Source organism: Lepidochelys kempii, chromosome 19 (assembly GCF_965140285.1).
Source record: "Lepidochelys kempii isolate rLepKem1 chromosome 19, rLepKem1.hap1, whole genome shotgun sequence".
NCBI classification, from domain to species: Eukaryota; Metazoa; Chordata; order Testudines; family Cheloniidae; genus Lepidochelys; species Lepidochelys kempii.
The window spans coordinates 7719911-7740611 of NC_136398.1; the positions used below are offsets into that span (position 1 = coordinate 7719911).

The following is a 20701-nucleotide window of genomic DNA, read 5'->3' on the forward strand; positions in this document are numbered from 1 at the left end:
ATATTAATAGAAATGGTTTTGTGATATTTCATTTCTTTACAGCTTCTTGGTTTGGATTTAAAATCTTCCCAGAGGTGTCTGCAACCCCAGCAGGGCAGCAGAGTGGATCTCAACGGGAAACTGACCAGAGAAACAAGCTAAAACTTACCAGTGCTTTCATTGTCCAAGCAGGATTTAGTGCACGGAACAAACATACAGGATTGGTGGCGAAGCATGCGGTTGATTGTTAATATTATTTCAGTTGATATACAAGAACCCTCATCCTTGGAAATGGCCAAACCATTGTAACTGCAAATGTGCAAAAGTCAGCCAGAGGCAGCCACCTCACGTGGAAAATTTCAGCCCAAATGAAATGGTCTAAGTTCTAAGCAATTGAAAACGTGGTCTTATAACGGTAAGAGCCAGGCAATCTTAACCATGGGCATTGCTACTTGTGCTACCTAGAACACACCAACGGGGAAGGAGTATTTTTTAAAATGATCTTTAACCTTCTATTGTTCCTCCAGGCTGCACCTTCAAGTAAGAATGTTGTTGAATGAATTCCATACATGGCTTCAGAACAGCTCTCGGATTCCTTTCTGAATTGGGGATTTAATTCTTTCCCATTGTGTTAGCAGCATCTTTCAATTGCAGGAGTCACCACAGGTCTTAGGAAAGTGCCAGGAGCAGGGTTATCAATTGCCTAGTAGCCTCAGGTTGAATGAAACTTGAATTTTGCTATGGCTAACGAAACACTCAGGCTCAAATTCTCAGCTGATGTAATTGTCGATTTCGAGAAAGTGTGTCTCCCCCCCCATAGGTTAGGGCTGTCTTTCAACTTACATAAATGCCCAGCCTAGGGCCAGAGGCCGGGAAGCCACATATTGAAAAGTGGCTTCTGACTTTCTGTGGCTCAATTTTCAGATGCTCAACTTGAGATGCCTTTTTTCCAGGCGTTACTTATGCGTTTAGCAAAAACAACAAGGAGTCCTTGTGGCATCTTAGAGATGAAAAAAAATTATTTGGGCCTAAGCTTCCGTGGGCTAAAACCCACTTCATCAGATGCATGCAGTGGAAAATACAGTAGGGAGGTATAAATACACAGCACATGTACATGTGTATATTCATGTGCTGTGTATTTATACCTCCCTACTGTATTTTCCACTCCATGCATCTAATAAAGTGGGTTTTAGCCCACGGAAGCTTAGGCCCAAATAATTTTTTTTCATCTCTAAGGTGCCACAAGGACCCCTTGTTGTTTTTGCTGATACAGACTAACACAGCTACCCCTCTGCAACCTTATGGATTTAGGTATCTAATAGTAGCACCCGAATTTGGGCCATAACATATTGGCCCAAAACACTGACTAGGAAATAGGGCTTGAGATTTTCTTATCTAGCGTTGACCAGTCTTTCTATTTCCCCAAACATTCACAGACAAACTTAAGTTTGGGTGGGTGCAGCAACAGCGGTGGGAAATTGGCTGCATCTTTTAACCTCATTTCCAGACCATTTAATGTTTAAACCTGTAAATGGTTTGTAACAATATTGTAACATTGTTTCTGCGCGTAAGCTGGATTCCATTGAAACATTGTCAGCCTTGACTTTTTTTTTTTTTAATATATCAAAGTTCTTGGATTGGGAATTTCCCTGTTTGTTTTTTTAATGAGCACCAAAAGTTTAAATTGGGCTGGCATATGAGTTCCCCAGAAGGAGAGCCCTGTTCTCACAGATCCTGTCCAACGCAAGGTCCCCCCTCCTGTAGGCTTCTCGAGTCTGGCTGGGTTTCGGTTTAAGTTCTCCAAGCTTTGTGGTCAACATCTGGTGCAGAACTTAAGTGTGAGCTCCTCTGGGTTTCTATGGGCCCCTGAAACACAGGGGAGGCATAGCAGGATCAGAATGGCTGGTGCTGGCTTAGGCACGAGGGCAGAGAGGCGACAGCCGATGGGGCGCAAGTCAGCAATGGCTGATTCGGAGACACAGGAGCAAAGGTAGCAGAGTTGGGTTCAGGCATTGGTTGACCCTTCTGACCTTTATGCATGGGGCATGGGTGGTGATGCGGGGCTGGCGGGACAGAGACAGTCAATAAAGTGCAACACAAAGGCAAAAGGAAACCTTTCCTTCAACCCACCCAGACAAGGCAGCTGCAACTTCAATACTAATCAAAGACGCTCAGACCCGGATATCAATCCGCGAGCGGTGCCCTGGTCAGCGAGCACCTGCAGTCACAGTTGCCACCGCCAGCTACGGCTACTTGCTGTTCTTGGTTTGTTTCTCTTGAGCCATCCGCCTCTGCTTCTGGGCTACCCCGTACGGGACGTGGGCCGCGATGGTGCCACTCTCCTTCGCCCCCTCCACCTGGAACATCTGGTCGTCGAAGAAGATGTGCGGACGGATCTTCTCCAGCAGCGGACCCTTGGGGGCTCCGGCCAGGAACAGGGCTTCGTCCGTTTCTAGTCCCCAGCTGCGGAGAGTCTTTAGGGCACGAGCCCCAGAGCTGGCAGCGCTCCGGGCAGTGACCAGGTAGGTGCGAATCGGACACTCCAGTCTCAGCCCCTTGGAGTAGAACTTCTTCTGCAGCTTCCCCAGGGATTCCAGAAAGCCCTTCAGTGGCCCCTACCCAAGCAAAGGGACACTGTCATTCACAGCTACCTTCATCCCTTCCCCACTCCCCATGCTTTGGGAAAGACCCTAACCCTGCTGTGGGAATCCTCTAGCCAAGCGTATAGGAACCAAGGCCCAGATCCTCAGAGCTATTTAGGCACCTAACTCCCATTGAGCTCCCCTGTCTTTCGAAGCCAGACGAAACCCAGACGAAACTCAGAAACCCAGCATCAGCCTCATCCCGCTCTGGCCCCTCGGCTTGTGCTCAGGGCTAATGGAGTGGGAATTGCTGGAGCCGTCAGCCCATTCCCAGCGCTGCCTGTCCCAGACCTGGTTCCTGGGGCTGGCGGGTCGGGGGGCGATCGGCTGTACCTGGGCCAGCGGCTTGTTCTCATAAGCCTTTTCGTGTTCAAAAAACATGTCGAGGCCGTGCGCCTTCACAATCTGCTCCGACTCGTCCGAGAAGAGGACGGCGTCCCCGTCGAACGCCACCCGCAGCTGGCTGTCCGACACTTTCACGTCTTTGCTGGGGCTGAACATGGTGGCTGCGGCGATGCCTTGGGGGAGGGAACGAGAGAGAAAAACGTGGCAGGCGGCAAGGCTCCTCCCGACTGCGCTTCCCAGGTCCTCCTACTGCGGAGCCGAGCAACAGAACTGGACACACACACACACAGAGCAGCTTACGCCCAAATACATCTGCGAGTCTCTAAGGTGCCACAAGGACTCCTCGATGTTTTTACAGAGCGGAGACGCTCCAACACCAGTCCTTACGTTGGACACTTGCATCTGGACCGTCACAGCAGCATTTAGGAAAGCCAGAGGCACTTAGATACCTAGGTGAAGACGTGAGGGTCTAGTGTTCTGTTTAGGTGCCAGCCTCCCTCCATGTATTTAGTGGGGATTTGGGGGCGGCCAGGGGGAGCAAAGATTGCAGAACGTACATGGGTTTCCATCATTTGTCTCTGCATATCTTATAGGTGCTTTCAGCTCCTCAGCTGTTCCCACCGGCACGGAAGGAGTCAGTATCCATCCAGCAGCCAGCTGAGGAGAGCAGCCCACCTGCACTTTGAGAAGCTATAGATGTCAGCGAATGCTGCCGTTTCCATGGAAACGAGAGGGCCCACGTCGCCTCAGCAAGGGCAGGGGTGTGATGGAGGCAGGGTGTGGGACGCCTCCGCTACCCCGCTGGATGGAGATCCCGGGGCTGCTGGCCCTTACACCGCTCTCCTAGAGCGTGCCCCCCACCCGCTGCCACCCAGGGTTTGACCGGCAGACTCACCCTGTTCAATGGCCTCACTCACTTTCTCGGCATCAGAGGAGAGGTACAGGTTGGTGTGATAGGCCTTCAGGTAGCAAGTGGGGCTGTTCCCTCCCGTCATGCAGAACCTCTCGATGAACAGATCTGAGGATGGCCGGATGCACCAGATTAGCTGGCATGGCCCAGCAAGGGCCCAGACGGCTATCCAGCCCTATGGCGTGCAGGGGGCCCCAGCAGCTGCCACTGGTGGGGGAGTGAACCAGAGTGGGGATTTGCTCCCCCTCTGATGCCAGGCCAGAGGAAAGAGACGGCAAATGAGCACAGGGCAGCCTGGCCACCAGAAGGGTGGGGGGCCCCGTGGCTGCTGGCAACGGTGATGCCCAGGCCAGCCCTGTCACAGATACGGACGCAGTAGTTCCGCTTGGACACAACGCCTCATACCTAGTAGCTGTTGACACTGGTTTCCCGACACCTGTCAATAACCCCTTCACCGAGCCCCTGCACCACACTACACTTAGCAGTGTCCTCCTGTGAGCCATCCTCCTCCCAGACCCAGGAAAGCCCCAAAGGGGCACATGGTATTAATTCAATATTGACATCTATAGAGACAGGGCGGCCTAGTGGCTAGAAGAATAGGCTGTGACTCAGGAGGCCTGGGCGCTAATCCCAGCTCTGCCACTAGCCTGTGGAGCGACTTTGGGCAAATCACTTCACTGCCCCTTGCCTCAGTTTCCCCATATGTAAAATGGGGATAATGTCACTGACCTGCTTGTAAAGCACTTTGAGCTCTACCGATGCAAAGTGCTAGACAAGAGCTAATTATTATTATACTGCTTCTCGACCCTCCTATCATTCCTTCCGTTCCCAGGGTTATTCGCACCAAGAACTCGGATCTAAACTAGGGAGATGGCAAAATCAAGGTTGGTTTGAGTTTGGCAGAAACTCATCAGATGGCTTTTGACCCTGGAAAGTACCCAGGTGTGGTTTGATCCAGGTCTCATTCCATCCAAGTGCCCAGGAACTGCATACGCTGTTCTGATTTTGGCTTAATCGTCCCAAGAAGAGATGGCCCAAAATGGGGCAGATGTTGCCAAACCCCCATTTACCAAACCAGAAGTAAGGTTGATTCAGAGCTGGATCACATTTTATTGGTACCCTTGAAGACTGGAGAGGGTTAGTCTACAACCATCTTTAGCCTAAGCCACAGGAGACTGGGGCTTGCTGGGTGGTTTAACGGAATAGCGCGGGGAACAGAAGATAAAGCTTTGCCCTCCAGTTTCTCCATCATCACAGCCACTAACCAAAGACCCAGTGGCCACCAGCTCCCAGGTCATTTAAATGGTTCCGGCTCAGGGTCATTTGGTGCTTACCGTGATGATTGATGCTGTTGATCAGGCGGACCCCGACCTGGGCGTGGTTATTAGTCATGAGGACAATATCAAAGAGTTCTTCACCGTCGGGGTAGAGCTCTCGCAACTGAGTGTTGACAGCTTCAAGGGCCTACAAGTCCAAAGAAAGAGGGAAGAGTGATCTAGCCACCAGCTCATGCACATGCACCTTAACAAGAGAAGTGGACGAGCTGAAACCTGATGCCCACTGATTTACATGTGGCTCTGTCTGCTTATAGTCAACGTGTTCCTATCTGCCCTCTACTACTATCTGCGTGTCCATGAACAGAGGATACCAAAGGTTGGAAGGAACCCATTTAGGTCTGTCCCTCAAGGGGAGTTAGCAATTTGTTTCCCCATGATGTATGTGTCTCCTAAGTTCTCATCTTTTAAAAATAAATTGGACAGTATTAGCTACTCCTGCTTCTGCCCCATCTTCCCCATACTCCATCCATCCACTAACTCCATTGCTTTCTCTCTGAAATACGGATGCTCAGGTGCTTTCAGAGAAGACAGCCCTGTCAGAAGAGCATCCATATCTCCTTCCTCCATGGCCTTCAAAAGGCAGAGGAAGGGTCTAAATCAAATCTTCTACACGACACAAAACAAGTACAGCCCATGACTCCTTGGGCACATCTAAAAAGCTGGCCGTTGGGAAGATTTTTACCCAAGATGAATTTTTCAGTTCTAATCCGTGCTGTTCAGTGGAAGCCATTACCCTTAAAGTTTTCTCAGAGTATTTTCCTTCTCTCCCAAGGTTTTCTAGATTCTTTGAACTGAATTCTGCTCTCTCTCTTACACCAGTGGGAATCCAGAGTAGTTCCCATTGTAGCCAATACAGCTATTCTGGATTGATAACACAGTGATGAGAGCAGAATTCTCTAAGGTTGGTGTTTACCTTCAGTTTTATCCAGGACACCATGAGCCTAAATCCTTGTGCCTTGCTCTGGTGGTGGGGGAGCTTGGAAAGGCAGAGGATCTCAGGGGGCTGGAGCAGTGGTGCTCACCTTGACAAATGGGAAGGCAGCACCAGGTAGGAAGGGTTCATTCTCATGGTCCAGTTGGTATTTCACATATGCCTCCACCCCATGCTCTGTGTAAATCTTCTGCTCTTCCTCCATGCGAAACAGAGCCCGTGAGGAGACTGCGATTGTTATTGCATTCTCAGGCTTTGGCTGCATGACAGAGAGAGACAGAAATTGCATCACTAATACTTATTTTCCATCAATGGTCACATGATTATGGACCCAGTTCCAGCATGCAGGGGTATCATCAAATGCCAGGCCAGAAATGGAGCACCAAGTCCACCCCTCTCCAAAGTCTAGGAACATCAGTTCTGGATCGTTCTCTAGATCAGAATGTAGGGATTGGGCATGTATCTATTAAAAACAAACCCATCCCAATCTTCTCACTTCCGATTAAACTCCATCTAGCATAGCCCTCTGGGCCCAAGATTCACATACACAGATTGCTTCCATTTCACTTGGGGGGGGACGGGACGGGACGACTGTGTGCTGGGAATCACACACAAATCTATATTGCTTGCTTTAAGGTTATAGGCAGGGAGCCAATGCTTGTCAGCACTTCACCCCAGAGTTCATTCTGAGCTGGAACATTTCCATTCCTTGCATTCTGGGGCTTCTCCGAGCCAAGAGATTTCTAGGATCAGCATCCTCAGTCCCATGGCCCCTCTGAGCGGAGACATTTCCATTCCCTGCACTCTTCATCAGCGGTCACTTGGCACCCACCCAACTGTTGAAAAACCTCTCCATGTTTCCAGTTGAAGGAACTCTGGGGGCCATCTCACATAGAATGTGATGGGTTTTTGCCTCCTGGTTTCATGCAGCATCTAGTGTCCTTTGACGTTAAAGGCCAAATTCAGACCTGGTGTCCATGAGTGCAACTCAGCTGAAGACCATGCATGGCACCTGATTACAACAAGCATAATTTGGTCCCTAGGGTGTCTCTATACCAAATTATGGAGTTATGGCAGGGGCATCAAATGAACAGAATAGCTGGTTGTCTCCTGGGACGCTGCAAAACTTCAACAGATAGAAGTATCCCTCCCCCTCATTCTGGCATTCACGGGGCACCTGGCATTCACGGTGCTGCAAACAGGGGCTTCTGGGTAATTTTAAAACACTAAGCACTGCGTTGGGGAGGGAGTCAGGAAAACTACTTGACACAGTGCATTAGCAATGCTTGGGGCTTCCCATCAACACTGGGAAGAAACCGTTACAGACCATGCCAGTTCAGCCAGAACTGAGCTATTATAAAGACTTTGTCCCAGGCATCAAAACCAACCAGTGCCGGCGATGCCTGGAAAGTGCCTGAGAAAGGCTGTTGTGTCTGGCTGGAAGGCAGTGAACAGGTATTGCAAGCCCAGGGTGAGCCAAACCACCATTGATTAGCAAGTGTTATTAATCTTTAAAGACTTGATCTACAGCCCACGGAAGAAATCAAGAAGAGGCTTTTCATGGACTTCCATTAGGCGTGGCTTGGGCCCCGACACGTCTATTGTGCTGGAGGTGGCATTGGCATCTTGCAGAGGGGATGAAGACACCATCTCCCCCAGAGGAGTTTACACTCTCAGCTCTGAGTCGGCGAGAGGATATTAATCTCACGCCAGCCACGGAGGCGAAGTTGTGATGGGCTTGTGGCTTCTCAAAGGCAAAATGGCTTCTCCGCGGCAACTCGCTGGTTGACAAAATAATTGGAAGCGAAGCCTGAACGGGGACTCTTCTGCAGACACCCCAGCGATGTGCTGCCAAGAATCTAACAAAGCCGATCCCTCCTTGCCTGCAGTAAAGCCTGTGACAGTATTGGGGGCGAGGGGAGAGAAAGAGAGAGGCACTTGCAGAGAAAGCAAAGCCTGGCTCCTGGGCAGTATTTTTATGGCCTCCAGGAATAAGTCATCCCTACCACTCATGGTTTAGCAGTGTCCAGGAGGAGGAGGAAGAGAACTCCACCTGAGACAGGGAAACCAGCCTGGCCTCTTTCATTTGGTGGGGAAATGTTAAATGAGACACCCCCCTGCCACTTTCAGAGTTCTCTCCGGCACATCAGAGACCGTCTACAGGGGGAGAGGGCCAGAATTGGCAGAGAATCTCTGAATCCTAGGTCAGACAACAGCTGAGCACGCTGTGGTTAGCAGCGATGCTGCCATGGACTTCTCTGGCCCACTCCTTGGAAACAAACCCAATGCAATAAATCAGGTTGACGCTGGGGAACAATCTAGCTTCTTGCGTTCCTTTGTCCTGAGAAAGACTGGGCCAAACCCTGCTCCCAATTTCACCAGTGGAGTTGCAGCGGCATAGCTGAGAGCAGAATCAGGCCCACTGGGCTTTCAAAACGGCCCCAAAATCTGAATGCGACATCTCGGGCACAAACAGAGGCATAGGGTAAGGGATTTTTATGCTCTGGGACACAGCAGCGTAGCTGATTGCAGGGTATTACTGATGCATTATGCTGAGTGCATTGGCTTGACTGATCCCACTCTTTGTTTAGGAATTTTTAGCTTAAATCAATATTAGAGAGATGACATGGCCGGGCTACAACCGTCTTATCGTTCATCTCGAGGCACCAGCTAAGGGGGCTGGTTCCATTGTTATCAGAGCCAATTTGAAATGCGAGTGTGTGTGTGTTCAGTGAACTGCAGCATACATGTCAGATTTGAAGTTTCCCGTGATTTCATGTAAAGAGGTTTGGGGGCGGGGGGCTGAACCTGGATGAAAACCTATGGCAAGAGCTTAAGATTTGGGGGGGGGGTATCTTAGGGTGTGGGTTATTACACGGAGACAGTGAAAACTAGAAACCAGACAGTACGGAACAGTGTGTTAGATGGGACCAACCCCAATAGGGGCAAACTTGCCTAAGTGATTTAAGTGCCTCAGTCCCATTTTCAGATGTCATTTGGGCACTTAAGAGCCGGTCTCATTGAAAGTCAATGGAGTTTAGGAACTGACATGCTTAAGGGTCAGATTTTCAAAGAGATTTAGGCATCTAGCAATGCAGACTGGCACCTAGCAAGATTTCCAATGGGATTTAGGCACTTAGGTGCTTAAAGACTTTTTTCAAAAGTACCTAAGTGCGAGATTTTCAATGTTCCTCTCGGTTTATTTCAGCGCCGATTTCTAGACTTCCTGTTTACTAGGTTGACCTGGCCAGTATTGTTATTTTGCTGTTCGTATAGGTAGGTAAGCTGGTGTCTTTCCCAGCCTGCTATACGAACACAGTCCACATGCTCTGCAAAGTCCAAACTCACCCCTCAGCATTTGGCTTTATTAAAAACAGCAACACGAGAACAGAGATTAGCTCAACGATTCTCCGCAGGCTCAGCTGCTCTGAAGGCTTGGGCCTTTTCTCCAGCCTGCTCAGCCCTGATCCTCTACCACCCCGAGAGAGTCACTCCCACCTCCCTTGCAGCCAGCTGGGATGAAGAGTCACCTGCCTCCGTGCATTGGCACCATCCACCTACTCCTCTCTCAGCAGGATCAAGGCCAGCTAACAGAGCGATTTAGGCAGATGCTGCCAGGCTAATTATACAGCCCAGAAAACCGCCTTGCAGACAATAAACACTGAAAGTGTCCCTAAGCAGTGTTCATGCACCAGGACAGTGACCTGAAACCAACAGGACCCTCTCCATATAGCTGAAACAATGGGACAAAATTCTCCTCTCCAGCACTCCACCGAGCTTCACAGATGCACCAGAGAGGATTCGGGATTGTTCTGCAGGGATGCGCATGGACTGTTGTTCCCTAAAATGACTTCTCCTGGGCTTTGCTGGTGTGGCTATCTAGGACCGCAGATATTACGGTCATGGGGGACCACAACAGAATGTAAGATAGAAGGGAGAATTCATTCGCTCCCACTAGCCCAGGATTTTGGCCTAGTAGCATAGCACACCAAATACATAATTCACATGTGGCAAATAGTAGCAAATTTACCATTTTAAGATCGGTTACCCAGGGGGCCTCAGTCAGTTATTAACTAGTCATGGTCCAGCTCTTAACTCTAATTTGCATTAATAACTCCAGTGTCATGGGTCATTTATGAGCGAAGACATTAATTAATAACTATTAGAGGTCCCAAGTCAGTTCGTCACTAGCCTTTGGCAGTTAATCCAGTTCATGGGCACAGCTGCTATTACCTAAATTAGTTTTCTGGGTAAACCAAGATGGGCTATAGGACATTTGTATCCGCTTCCTGGTACATGACGGACAGCAGGGAAATGCATCCTCCACTTATAGCTGTTTAAGAATTTCCTGCAAGATAAAACTGGGTCAGTGTTGTGAATGTCACAACCACTTAGTTTGATCAGACAAACTCAGGGGGCTCTGGAAAGCCATTCCATGTGCCTTTTCAAAGACACTGGGATTGGCGTGGTATGGCACAGAGAAATCTGGCTGTGCTTTCATACATGCATGGATCTCTGTGCTGCCCACACCTTGCCTGTAGGTCTATGCGCCAATTACGCCCTCGTCTTGTGTAGCTATTTACAAGATGCTCCCGGTTCGCTCCTTGCCATTTAAAGGTACAGGCCCCCCCCAAAGGTAAATTTCAGAGGTAATAAGCGCAGCAAGAAATGGATCATTAAGCCAGATACTCAGTTGTATCCCACCCTACATTTCTGACATAGTCCCTGCTGTTTTGTAGCGCGTCAGTGGGCAGGCAGAGCTGTCCGGCATCATCCCTCTTCCACCATCTGGGGACATATCACCTGTCGAATCCTGTTCACGCCTGCTAAATACTGTGCACCTCTAGAACACTTTCTGCAGGAGGACTGTACATGTTCATGAATTAAGCTTCACAATTCAGGCTGGTCAGTTCATGGAATTCCCCCTTCTGTAGGAAATGCCAACCGTCACAATACATTTTTGTTCCAATTCGGAGCAAAGTCAGAAATTTTGAAGTCCCCAAAAGACAAATAGCCCCAAAATTTTGATTTTGGGAACAAAAAAAACTAAATGTTTCAATAAGTCACCTCAATGCAACTTTTATATTGCAATATTAAGTGGCCGCTATACACATCACATTAACAGAATATTTAAATCCACATTTTAATACAAGTCCAAATGAAATCAAAGGGGCACTATTGACATGTTTCAACTCCCCCCCCCCAATCAAGAAGTGTCACAAAACCAGCCCACCCCCCAAGACACATGATAAAACTGCCTTTTTAATATAAAATTGTTCCATCGATCTATTTTTTACCTGCTCTATTTACAACCTTTCCGTCTGGGGGAAGTCAGCTCTTATCTCTACTTTACAAATGGGCAACCAAGGCTTGGAGAGCAAGATATTTGCCTACAGTCATATGGCAATCCTGGGGCAGAAGCAAGAAAAGAACCCAGGAGCACACACTCCCATTCCTGTGCTTTAACCACTAGACTGCGCTTCTTCTCCTCCTAACAAACAGTTGTCTTCTTTAGTGACCTCCTAGCCACACTTCATATTCGCTGTCAGACCACATGGGACCCTACGCAGCATCCCACCCTAGCGTGACCATCAGCCGAGTGGGGATCCTTGGGGCCAGGAAACTGGATAGTTCAGAACAAACACTGTTTATCCTCAAGGTCAGTTAATGCTGATCATCAAACAGTGTCTGGAAAGCAGCTCGAGGGCTTTGCTGAGCTGAATCAAACTGAATTCTGCATTTTGGAATTTAAAAAAATAGGTCAGCTGTTCTATCCTCTTCCTTTGCCATTGGAGGATCAGACCAAAGGCTCCATCTAGCCCCTTTCAGCAGAGGATTAATAAAGAGCTTAACAGAAATATTATAGGAGGATAGTGAAGGGGAAGATGGAGCTGTCTTCTAGGGTTCTGTTCATGTCTGGACTCAGCATCTTAAGACAAGGACAGAAGGGCAACCAGGTAGGAAGCACTAGCCATCAGCAAACAGTGCAATGCAGGGAGATGCTAAAAGGGGATTTAAACCTTTGGGAACTGCAGATGTAGGTCTAATCCTCCTCCCAAGCAGTCATTGGGCTAGCGGTCTGGAAAGTACCTGCTGCCTTTAAGCTACTATCCCAGTGTTAGCCAACAGCTCCCATAATTCCTTACCAGTCGCCCCTACCCTCCCACGCAGTCTGTATTTTCTTAGACAAGCTTGAGTCCCTAAACAGAGCTATGTTAACATAAAAACTCTTCAAATACAGAAAGAAAAATGGAGAAATGATAGGGGGAATTATTAAAACTAATATTGTACGTTTCTATAGCACCTCTCATCCCACAGCACTTCACAGATGATGTATACTCAGTACCGCTGAAATGCGGCCAACTCTGGGGTGGAGAACGATAGCCAGCGGCACACAGAACAGGAATTTTGGCCAGGATCCCAGAGAGGGGGAAGGGGGCACATGCTCTTAAAAAAAGCACCAAGGGAGCATTAACATCCTCCAAGGACAGGCAGAACAAAGGTTTCATCTGAAAGACCCAGCACAGCTTTATCCTCCTCCAAAGGATGAAGGGCTGAGACAATTCTGCCAGGATTTCCAGGGCATCTATGTATTTCAACCTTGATACTTATAACTGCAAGTGATCCCTTCCAGCAAAGACAGCTTCAAACATTGCACCAGATGGCACTCCTCTAATCCGGTCACCTAATCCTGTTACACGAGAGCTGCTGTGGTTACAATTCCTAACTACCCTGCCAAGAGTTGATGGCCAAGCCCCGGAAATCCCGGATGCCACCGAAAACCCAGACCGGAGATATGACTTCCGGTCAATACAGGAGTTTGGAGCATATATGGTGCTGGCTCCCATGAGGGCACCAAGGAACGTGCAGAGATCCCTGAACTTTACAGGAACTGAGGGGAAATCCCAACTTGTGGGAGACACGTCCCACGCAGCCAGACAGAGGAACACCTTGAACATAGGCAAGGAGCAGGCAAGGCTGAAGGTGACGAATTGAGAAGCAGGCAGACGACATCCTGGGAAAATGGAGCATTGTAGCACAAAGCACTGCCCTGACTTGGTATCTCCAGATAGGACTTGTGTTTGCCACTCAGTGGGCAGCTGCCATGGCCTTGGGCAGCTCCTGAGAGAGCCTGCAGGTGTCCAGCCTGGCATCTCCCAGACAGCTCAGGAGCGGGCAGCCCGATCTGAATTGGCACCAATAGGCTGTTCACCGATAGGACAAAACCCATAATGTCCGTTCCCTAGCACCTAATGACTAGTACATTGTCCAGTCTTGTTTTAACTGTTCCAAGCAATGGGGCATTCTTCCCTTCCTCCGGGACCCGATTCCATCGTCTCCCTTTCTTAATTCATCTCCTTCCCCCCCCCCCCCCCACTTCCCCTGGTTCTACCCTTCATGCCAGCCTATGTCATCCCTCATCCTCCTCTCAAATAGTTGCAAACTTGTCTCCCCACTGGGGGCCATCACCACAATAGGCATTTCCATGCTTTCCTCGCAAGTGCCTTAACCTCTCGGATCATTTCTCTTGCTCTTCTCTGAAGTCCCTCCAGTTTGTCCATAACCTTCTGATCACCAGGGGTGCAGAACTGAACACTGTATTCCCCAGGGGAATGAAAACGTGATCTCTTTTAAACTGGTATTAGGGTCACAGTCATTTATTGTTACTACTAAATTAACGTGTTTTTTATTTATAGGCTGTGGGCCAGAGCCTCAGCTGGTGTGACGCAACACCAATGAGCGTGCGTTCCAGGGCCCAGGGCTGTGTCTGATCCACAGGGAAAATTAATCTGTGATAATGCCCCTTAGAAAGCTTTAGCTCGAGCCATAGCAGCTCACGCTTTTAGCTCAAGAGATTGGCGGTTCAGTCATTGGCGTGTCAGCCAAGACTGGGCTGTCACAATATCCAATTTACCCCAGCTGAGAATCTGGGCCTATATTTATGAACACAAAAATGATGAAAAATTAATACGACCTGAGGCTGGAGCCCAGCTGTGCCGGTGTCACTCTGAGGAATGCAAATGCACCCTCAAGAAAACCCTTTCTCTGGGATGTCAGTTGCAGGAGTTGGGGGACAGCTGCCCCTGAGCCAAGCCACAAGCTGTAACAGGACCACCACTGCATAGCTGTGAGTGACTCTTACTGACTCTTCTTCTCAGCAGGGGCCCCCAGACTGCTGGAGCTTGTTTCTTTCCCATCTCCAGATGCTTTGCACCCATCAATCCCTGCAGAGTAGTTCTCAAAGGTTTCTGTGTAACGAAGGGCCTGACCAACACAACTGAGACGTTGATCTGGATTCAGACCCTCCCCTCCCTCCAAGTTCAGAGATGCCTGGATCTGGCATTTTGGTTTGGTCCATTAGAGGAATAGGGATCCGGTGTGAAATCTGGATCCAGTCCAACTCTGGATTCCAGCTCCTTCTCCAACACTTCAGGAGGATTTAGTTCCAGGGTCCTGTCTTGGGACCAGTTGTATGCCAGTTGGGGGGCGGGGGGGGGACGAGGGGCAGGCAACATCAGCACCAGGTGGTAGCAAAGACAAATGGGTTCAGATCCTTTGGAGATATGGACAAGGGGTCAGTCCTCTGAGGAGGATGAAGAGGATTTATTCCTCAGGGAAAGGCCGGAGCGGCATGACTTTGGGCAAGGGGACAGTTATACTTGGTGGCAGAGGTGGGACTCTGCTAAGGAGAGAGGGGAAGGGAGCAGCACCTGAAGGGAAAACTCATTTTCCCCAGGGACTGCCTTGGTTCTGTACGCTATTTAGAGATGGATAATTTTTGCCCCTTGATCACTGGAGAGGGTTATGAGGCCATTAAAAGGCATTGTAAGCATCATGGAATGATGGGTCTAATTCCTGACCCAGCCCTAGTGGTTGGAGGGAGACCCAAGGCAGCAGTGAGAACCATCACTGCTGTGGGGAGTGGGGGCTGACAGGGGCCCACTGGGAAGAGCACTGAAAAGGAGTGGATTTGGGAGGAAGAGACTAGATGGGGCCTGGAAGAAGTGGCGGGGCTGGACGGAATGGTGCCTCAAAGCCTAGGTGCCTCTGGGCCCAATTTAATGCACCCATGACCCCCGTTAGCTGTTTACAGCCCCATGACGTCACCCTCTTCCTACCTACTCCACATTCACTTCCGAGGCTATGGAAATCAAGGGCTTACTATAAGCATCATCAGCCCCCTCCCCACCTGCGCCCCCCCCCAACCTGCTCCTGGGACTGTAAGAAGCCCCCGAGTCTCTTCACCCGTCTCTCTCGCCTGGTCTTGTATCCAACAAGCAGCAGAGCTGTGGGGTCAGCTGGTGTCATTCCAGGATCCCAGCTCGGACATGGAGACTGCTCCCAGCAGAGAGGACAGGCATGTCCCCTGGGCCTGCGAAGGTAGCAGGCAGATGGAGGGACAGAACAGATGACAGACAGACTACTGATACCTAGAAATATCTCTTAAACACACCACAAATCCCTGCCCCCCCCCCCCACAAGCACTCAGGGGTCAGATTAAAGTTCACTGCAATGGCTGGGATGTTTATGGGTTTTCAAAACACTATATAAATAAGACAGGGAAATGCCTTGCACCCATTCATCATGGGCTGTGACAGCTGCCTCTCAGGGCGTGCCCAGCTGTGTCTGGGCACAAGGGAGCTGCAATGGGAGCTCTCTGCATGGCTTTGGCACCTGCTCCTCACAGCCTGCCTGAAGCCAGCCCCTGGGGCAGGAGTGTGAGCTGGGCATGGAGTCATGGCAGATCCCACAGAGAAGATTCCTGGCAATGTGGTTAGAGAGAGGGTGTGTTTTCCAGACCCCAGGACTAGGAATCAGGACGCCTGGCTTTTGGTCCCAGCTCTGCCACTGACTGTGGGCAACTCACTTAACTGCTCCATGCCTCAGTTTCCCCATCTGTCAAATGGAGATAATAATACTGATTACTCACTTCTGAGGGTGTTGAGAGGTCGCATTAATGGCTGAAGCTGTCTGAGAGCCTGGCATGAAAGGGGGCAGAGGATCATTGTTATAACCCAGGCTAGCTTATCCCCTCTCAGTTCCCACTACAGCTGTGAAGGCTAAAGCCAGCAACCATCATCCATTTGCAGGATTCAAGGAGCCAAACAAGATTTCCACGCAAGGAATGTGTCTGCCGGAGACGATGTCCAGGGCTGGCAGGGCTCCACAGAACTACAGCCTGCCAAGTCTCTCTCTGTCCGAGTTCACACCTGAGGTTACAGGTGTGAGACAGAAGTGTTAACTGGGAGCCGCTAGGACATGCGCTCCGGGCTTATCACGGGGCAGGCCTGCAGCACCATGAACACAGGAATTTCCAGACTGGACCAGACGGCGGGGTGGCCGGGAGGGGGGCGGGGGGTCCATTGGCTCCAGGACCTTGTCTCTCTCAGTCAGTGGCCAGTAGCTAATGCTCCAGAGGCAGGCGTAAGAACCCCAGAAGGGGCATTTAACAAACAAGCAGCCGGCAGGGAAGTTTATTCCTGACCACAGGTAATTGGAGGCAGGCGGGTTTCTACACCTTGTTTTCCAGCCCACGGTTCCTGTGGAGGTTCTGCTGGTTGTGGGAGTTTCTATTATTAAACTTGTGCCGGAGGGGTTTATAGCTCAGTGCCCATTAGATAACACAGGGCTCTTAGCCGAAGGGCACAGGCCAATGAGACTGAACAGGAGCAGCCAAGTTCAAATGACATTAGCTGCCCGACTGGAGCTGCCAGGAGATTCAGCCTCACCCATCCTCAACCCACCCCCTTTTACGTGGGCGCCCACACTCCAGCAACAGGGACGAGAAGGTGGGTCACAGACGGAGCTTGGGCCTGGGCTGGGCATCTCCTGCCTTGGCTACGATGGCCTAGCGGGCGTGCTCTGCCTGGGACAGGCACCCAGGGGACCTGGCATGCGCCCTGCGGCCAGGGAGCAGGGCAGGAGCAACCTAGCTCAGGGTCCCGTCCTCCCAGGGCCCCGGCAAGCCAGCCTGCAAAGGCATCGCAGCAGATCGATGCAAAAGGTCGGGGGGTGTCCAGGTGGCTCAAATCCTGGGGGTTGGACCCTGCTCCCGGCACGGGGGCGGTTTGCTGCCCCAGCCCCCCAGGTCCCGGTCCCAGCCCCAGCCCCTGCCCCTGCCCCAACCGGAAAGGAAAGGCTCTTACTGGTTTGGGTTTCTTTCTAGGGGTCAGGCTGTCATAGAAAGTCTTGGCTTCCTCCCAGCGCTGCGGCGTCCCGGCCTCCTGGCCGCCCGCGGACGAGCCCTCCCCAGCGGCGGCGGCCGGCTCCATCTCGCCGGCCCGGAGCGCGAGCGGCTGCGCTGCTGGGTCTCCCCGGGACGCGGCGCGCGCCGCTCGGCTGGGCGGGGGCGCTTTATAGGGGCCGCCCGCCCTGCGCCGAGATCGCAGGGGCCAGCTGGCTTAACCCGTGCGGCGCTGGAGCCTGCCGGGCTCTTCCCGCCCAGCCCGGCCCTGCCCCGCAAGCGGGGCGGCAAACCAGCGCCGGGCCGGGCTGCGCCTCGGGGGACCGGCGCTGCAGACCCGGGCAGGGCCCCCCCCCCGGCTCGTCCTTCGGCGCCCCGGGCAGGGCACCTGGCTGGGACTCAGGCCGCCCGGGTTCCCCGGCTGGGTCCGCCCCGGTGTGACCTCGGGCCAGTCACCTGCTGCCCGTGCCTCTGTTTCCCCTCTTGAGCTCCGCGGTACTCAGGCCAAGGCTTTGGGAGGCGCTTTAATGGGTCTCCTGCGGCTCTTCGCAGCACACGGTATTCAAAGGCCCTTGAGTGGGTATCTGGCACTCGAGTATCTGAAGCCATGAATTCACACCACGGGGGGGGGGGGGCCTTTGGGGGTAATGCTGATCGCTGATTTGGCTCCTGAACCCCTGAGGTCCGAGTATGGCTGCTTTAGACCGTAAGCCCACGGACTCTTTTATTAGGTGTATGCACCGCACCTAGGCCCCTGGGGCCTTGATCCCTGTCGGAGCCCCTGGGGGCTACAGCAATAACTTTGCCCTTCTTTTTATCTGGGATATAGATGCTGTTCAAGGGAGAGGGGTGCAAGGGTAGTCAGGGCACTAAGAAAAGACATACCCCCCCAGATCTGCAAAGGTATTCAGGCTTCTAACCTCCACTGGAGTCAATGGGAGTTAGGAGCCTAATTAACCTTTGAAGATCTACGCCAAGGCCCCTGCCCCGAGGAGCTAACTCAGAGGCTGCAGATCAGTGCAGGAGGTTTGGCAAATGGAGTGCGTTTTAAGGAAAGATCCCGAGTAAGTGAGGAAGGGTGCCTGGGGATAGGAGGGTGCTCCCAAAAATCGAGGATGGCAGGAAAGATGGCTCAAAGCTGAGAGTGGGGGAAGGAGGCGAAGGGAAGGGATAGAAGAGGGGGTACAAAGGAGCATGAGGGATGAAATGGTAATAATAAAACCTAACTCTGTATCGTGCTTGTCGTCAGTCGATCCCCCAATGCTTCACCATCTTTAATGTATTTATCTTCACACAACCCCTGTGAGCAGGAGAGTTATCTCTGATGTGCAGACAGGGAACTGAGACTGAGAGAGGTTAAGTGACTTGCCCAAAGTCACACAGGACATCTGTGGCAGAGCTAGGAATTGCACCTGAGCCTGCCAAGTGCTGGGATATGGCCTTAACCATTTAGGGTGGAGTTATGCAAAGCCCTGCAAGAGAAGAGGAGCTTCCGTTAGGTGCTGCAGCAGAGAGGGTGTTGGTGCAAGGACTGCCAGGGTTGGAGCCCTGGGAGAGGAAGATGAGCTAAGCAGTGACATTTTGGGGAGATGAGATGCAGGCAGGTTGTGCTAGTCAAGGCATAAGGGGTGGAGAGAGGAAAGGTTGGAATCTAGAGGATGGATGAGGCAGGAAACTAGAATTTGGCAAGGGTCTATCTGGGGGCAGCAGAGAGGAACCCCACATTGTGAAGCTGGGGTCCAGGGAGGGTGATGGAGTTCTTGGCAGTGACGGAGACCTGCCCACCTTTAGATAAGCTGATGAAGGGCAGGTTTAGTCCTGCTGGTGGGCTGCAAGGGGCTGCAAATCACCCAGAGTAGTTGCTGCAAGCCCAGTGCTGGGTAAATGTCAGGGAGACTTGAAACCCCGGTGGGAACGGCGTAAGTCCATCATCCTCCAGCAGGCTACTCGGGGACAAACAGATCCACGGCTTGGCAGCCTGAGATGGAGACACTGCAGTACACTCAGCAGGATTCACCCACTCGTCCTCTGAGTCCCTGCAGGGGGGACCATAGCTGTGCATTAGTGAATGGAATTATTAATCTTACTCATTAGCTAATAAATCATCTCCCAGGTGGATTCATTTGTATAACCCAGCCCCTCTGAGTGAAGTCGGAGGCCCAACTGTAACTGCTAAAAACACCTTTTGGGACAAACCGTAAAAGGAAACTCTTTGCCCTAAATGCAAAGCCCAGAACCCACTGAATCCGGGCTGCAGAGCAGCAGGAGGCTGACCCCCCCCTCTTGCTGAACACACGATAAAAGAAAGCAGCTTCTGTTTCAACGTTATCTGAAATGGCAAACGCCCCTTTACTGCAAAACCTGGAACCGATCCACACCCTAACCCACCCCTGGAGAGGGTCACTGCAAAGGCTCTGCTGAGCTGAACCTTCAGACTAGAGCTGGTCAGAAAAATTCAGACGGAAGTTTTCCATAGGAAAATGCTGTTTCCCTGAAATCAAAATGTTTCCCAGGCACCTGTCGACTTTGGTGAACCGTTAGAAAAGTTTCAAAATCAAAGTGGAGTGTTTCATTTCAACTTCCGCGTTTACACTATTTATTATTGGATCGTCATCATATATAACATTCTATATTATGCTGTAACATTTCATTTCAACAGTTGTTTCAAGGTTTCTAAATCAAAATGCTTCAGGCTCTTCCCTTCTGTGAATAGTTCAACCTTTTGTCCAGATTTGGGACAAAACAAATTTCAAAAGGTCAGAATTTTCCATGGGACAGAAATCCCATTTTCTGCCCAAGTCCACTTCAGACCAAGGGAGCCAACAACCTCCCCCTAAACTAAATGATCCTCAAGGCGCTAGATCAAGACCTGTGAAACAACTGTATAGGAGTCACTGGGAAGAACAGATCAAAACCAACAAACCAGGCTGTTAGGGACACCTGGATGGCCCAGCAGCCTCATCACAGTGAAATGTGTAGAACTCAAACCAAATACAGAATCAGGGCCCGTCCATTAGGGATAGAAACTGAACATCACAAAGCACAACCCTGGCAGGAAGGCGCGAGGATGAGAGACAACACCCCACCACACAGCAGCCTGCTACTGGATCAGGCAAAATGGGCTATGGTGACAAATAGACCCAGCGGATAAGGCCCCCAACCCCGTGGGCAGCGCCATGCTGGGTGAATTGTATTGGTCTCTGACAGGACCCTGAGGGTGTTGGCCTATTTACACTTTGGCAGCCATGAGGAATTTTAGTCAGGACCCCCACTCATGGACTTTGAGTGTAGCAAGGGACTGTTGTCAAGGATCCCATCCTCTCCCTTAGAATGGGGCACTGTCCTAGTGCCAAGACTCACCCTTTCTGCCTG

The 20701-nt window shown here is 50.9% G+C and overlaps 1 protein-coding gene across 1 annotated transcript; it reads right to left on the reverse strand.

Annotated features, from left to right (window-relative positions):
- Positions 1-1194: 1194 nt before the first annotated feature.
- On the reverse strand, positions 1195-17464 carry NT5C1A (5'-nucleotidase, cytosolic IA). Its single transcript, XM_073317545.2, has 6 exons — positions 17292-17464; positions 6236-6403; positions 5211-5340; positions 3862-3984; positions 2955-3139; positions 1195-2594 (listed from the first exon to the last, which is right to left on the reverse strand). The coding sequence occupies exons 1-6, from the start codon at positions 17415-17417 to the stop codon at positions 2229-2231; spliced, it is 1098 nt and encodes a 365-aa protein (XP_073173646.2). The 5' UTR covers positions 17418-17464; the 3' UTR covers positions 1195-2228.
- Between the last annotated feature and the right edge of the window lie 3237 nt (positions 17465-20701).

Excerpts from the sequence above, each read along its gene's own strand:
- NT5C1A (XM_073317545.2), bottom strand. The coding sequence starts at position 17,417 with ATGGAGCCGGCCGCCGCCGCTGGGGAGGGCTCGTCCGCGGGCGGCCAG. Across the intron at positions 3,985-5,210 it reads CAACAGCATCAATCATCACG|ATCTGTTCATCGAGAGGTTC; the intron begins GTAAGCACCAAA and ends GGCCATCCTCAG. Across the intron at positions 3,140-3,861 it reads GAGTGAGGCCATTGAACAGG|GCATCGCCGCAGCCACCATG; the intron begins GTGAGTCTGCCG and ends CCCTCCCCCAAG.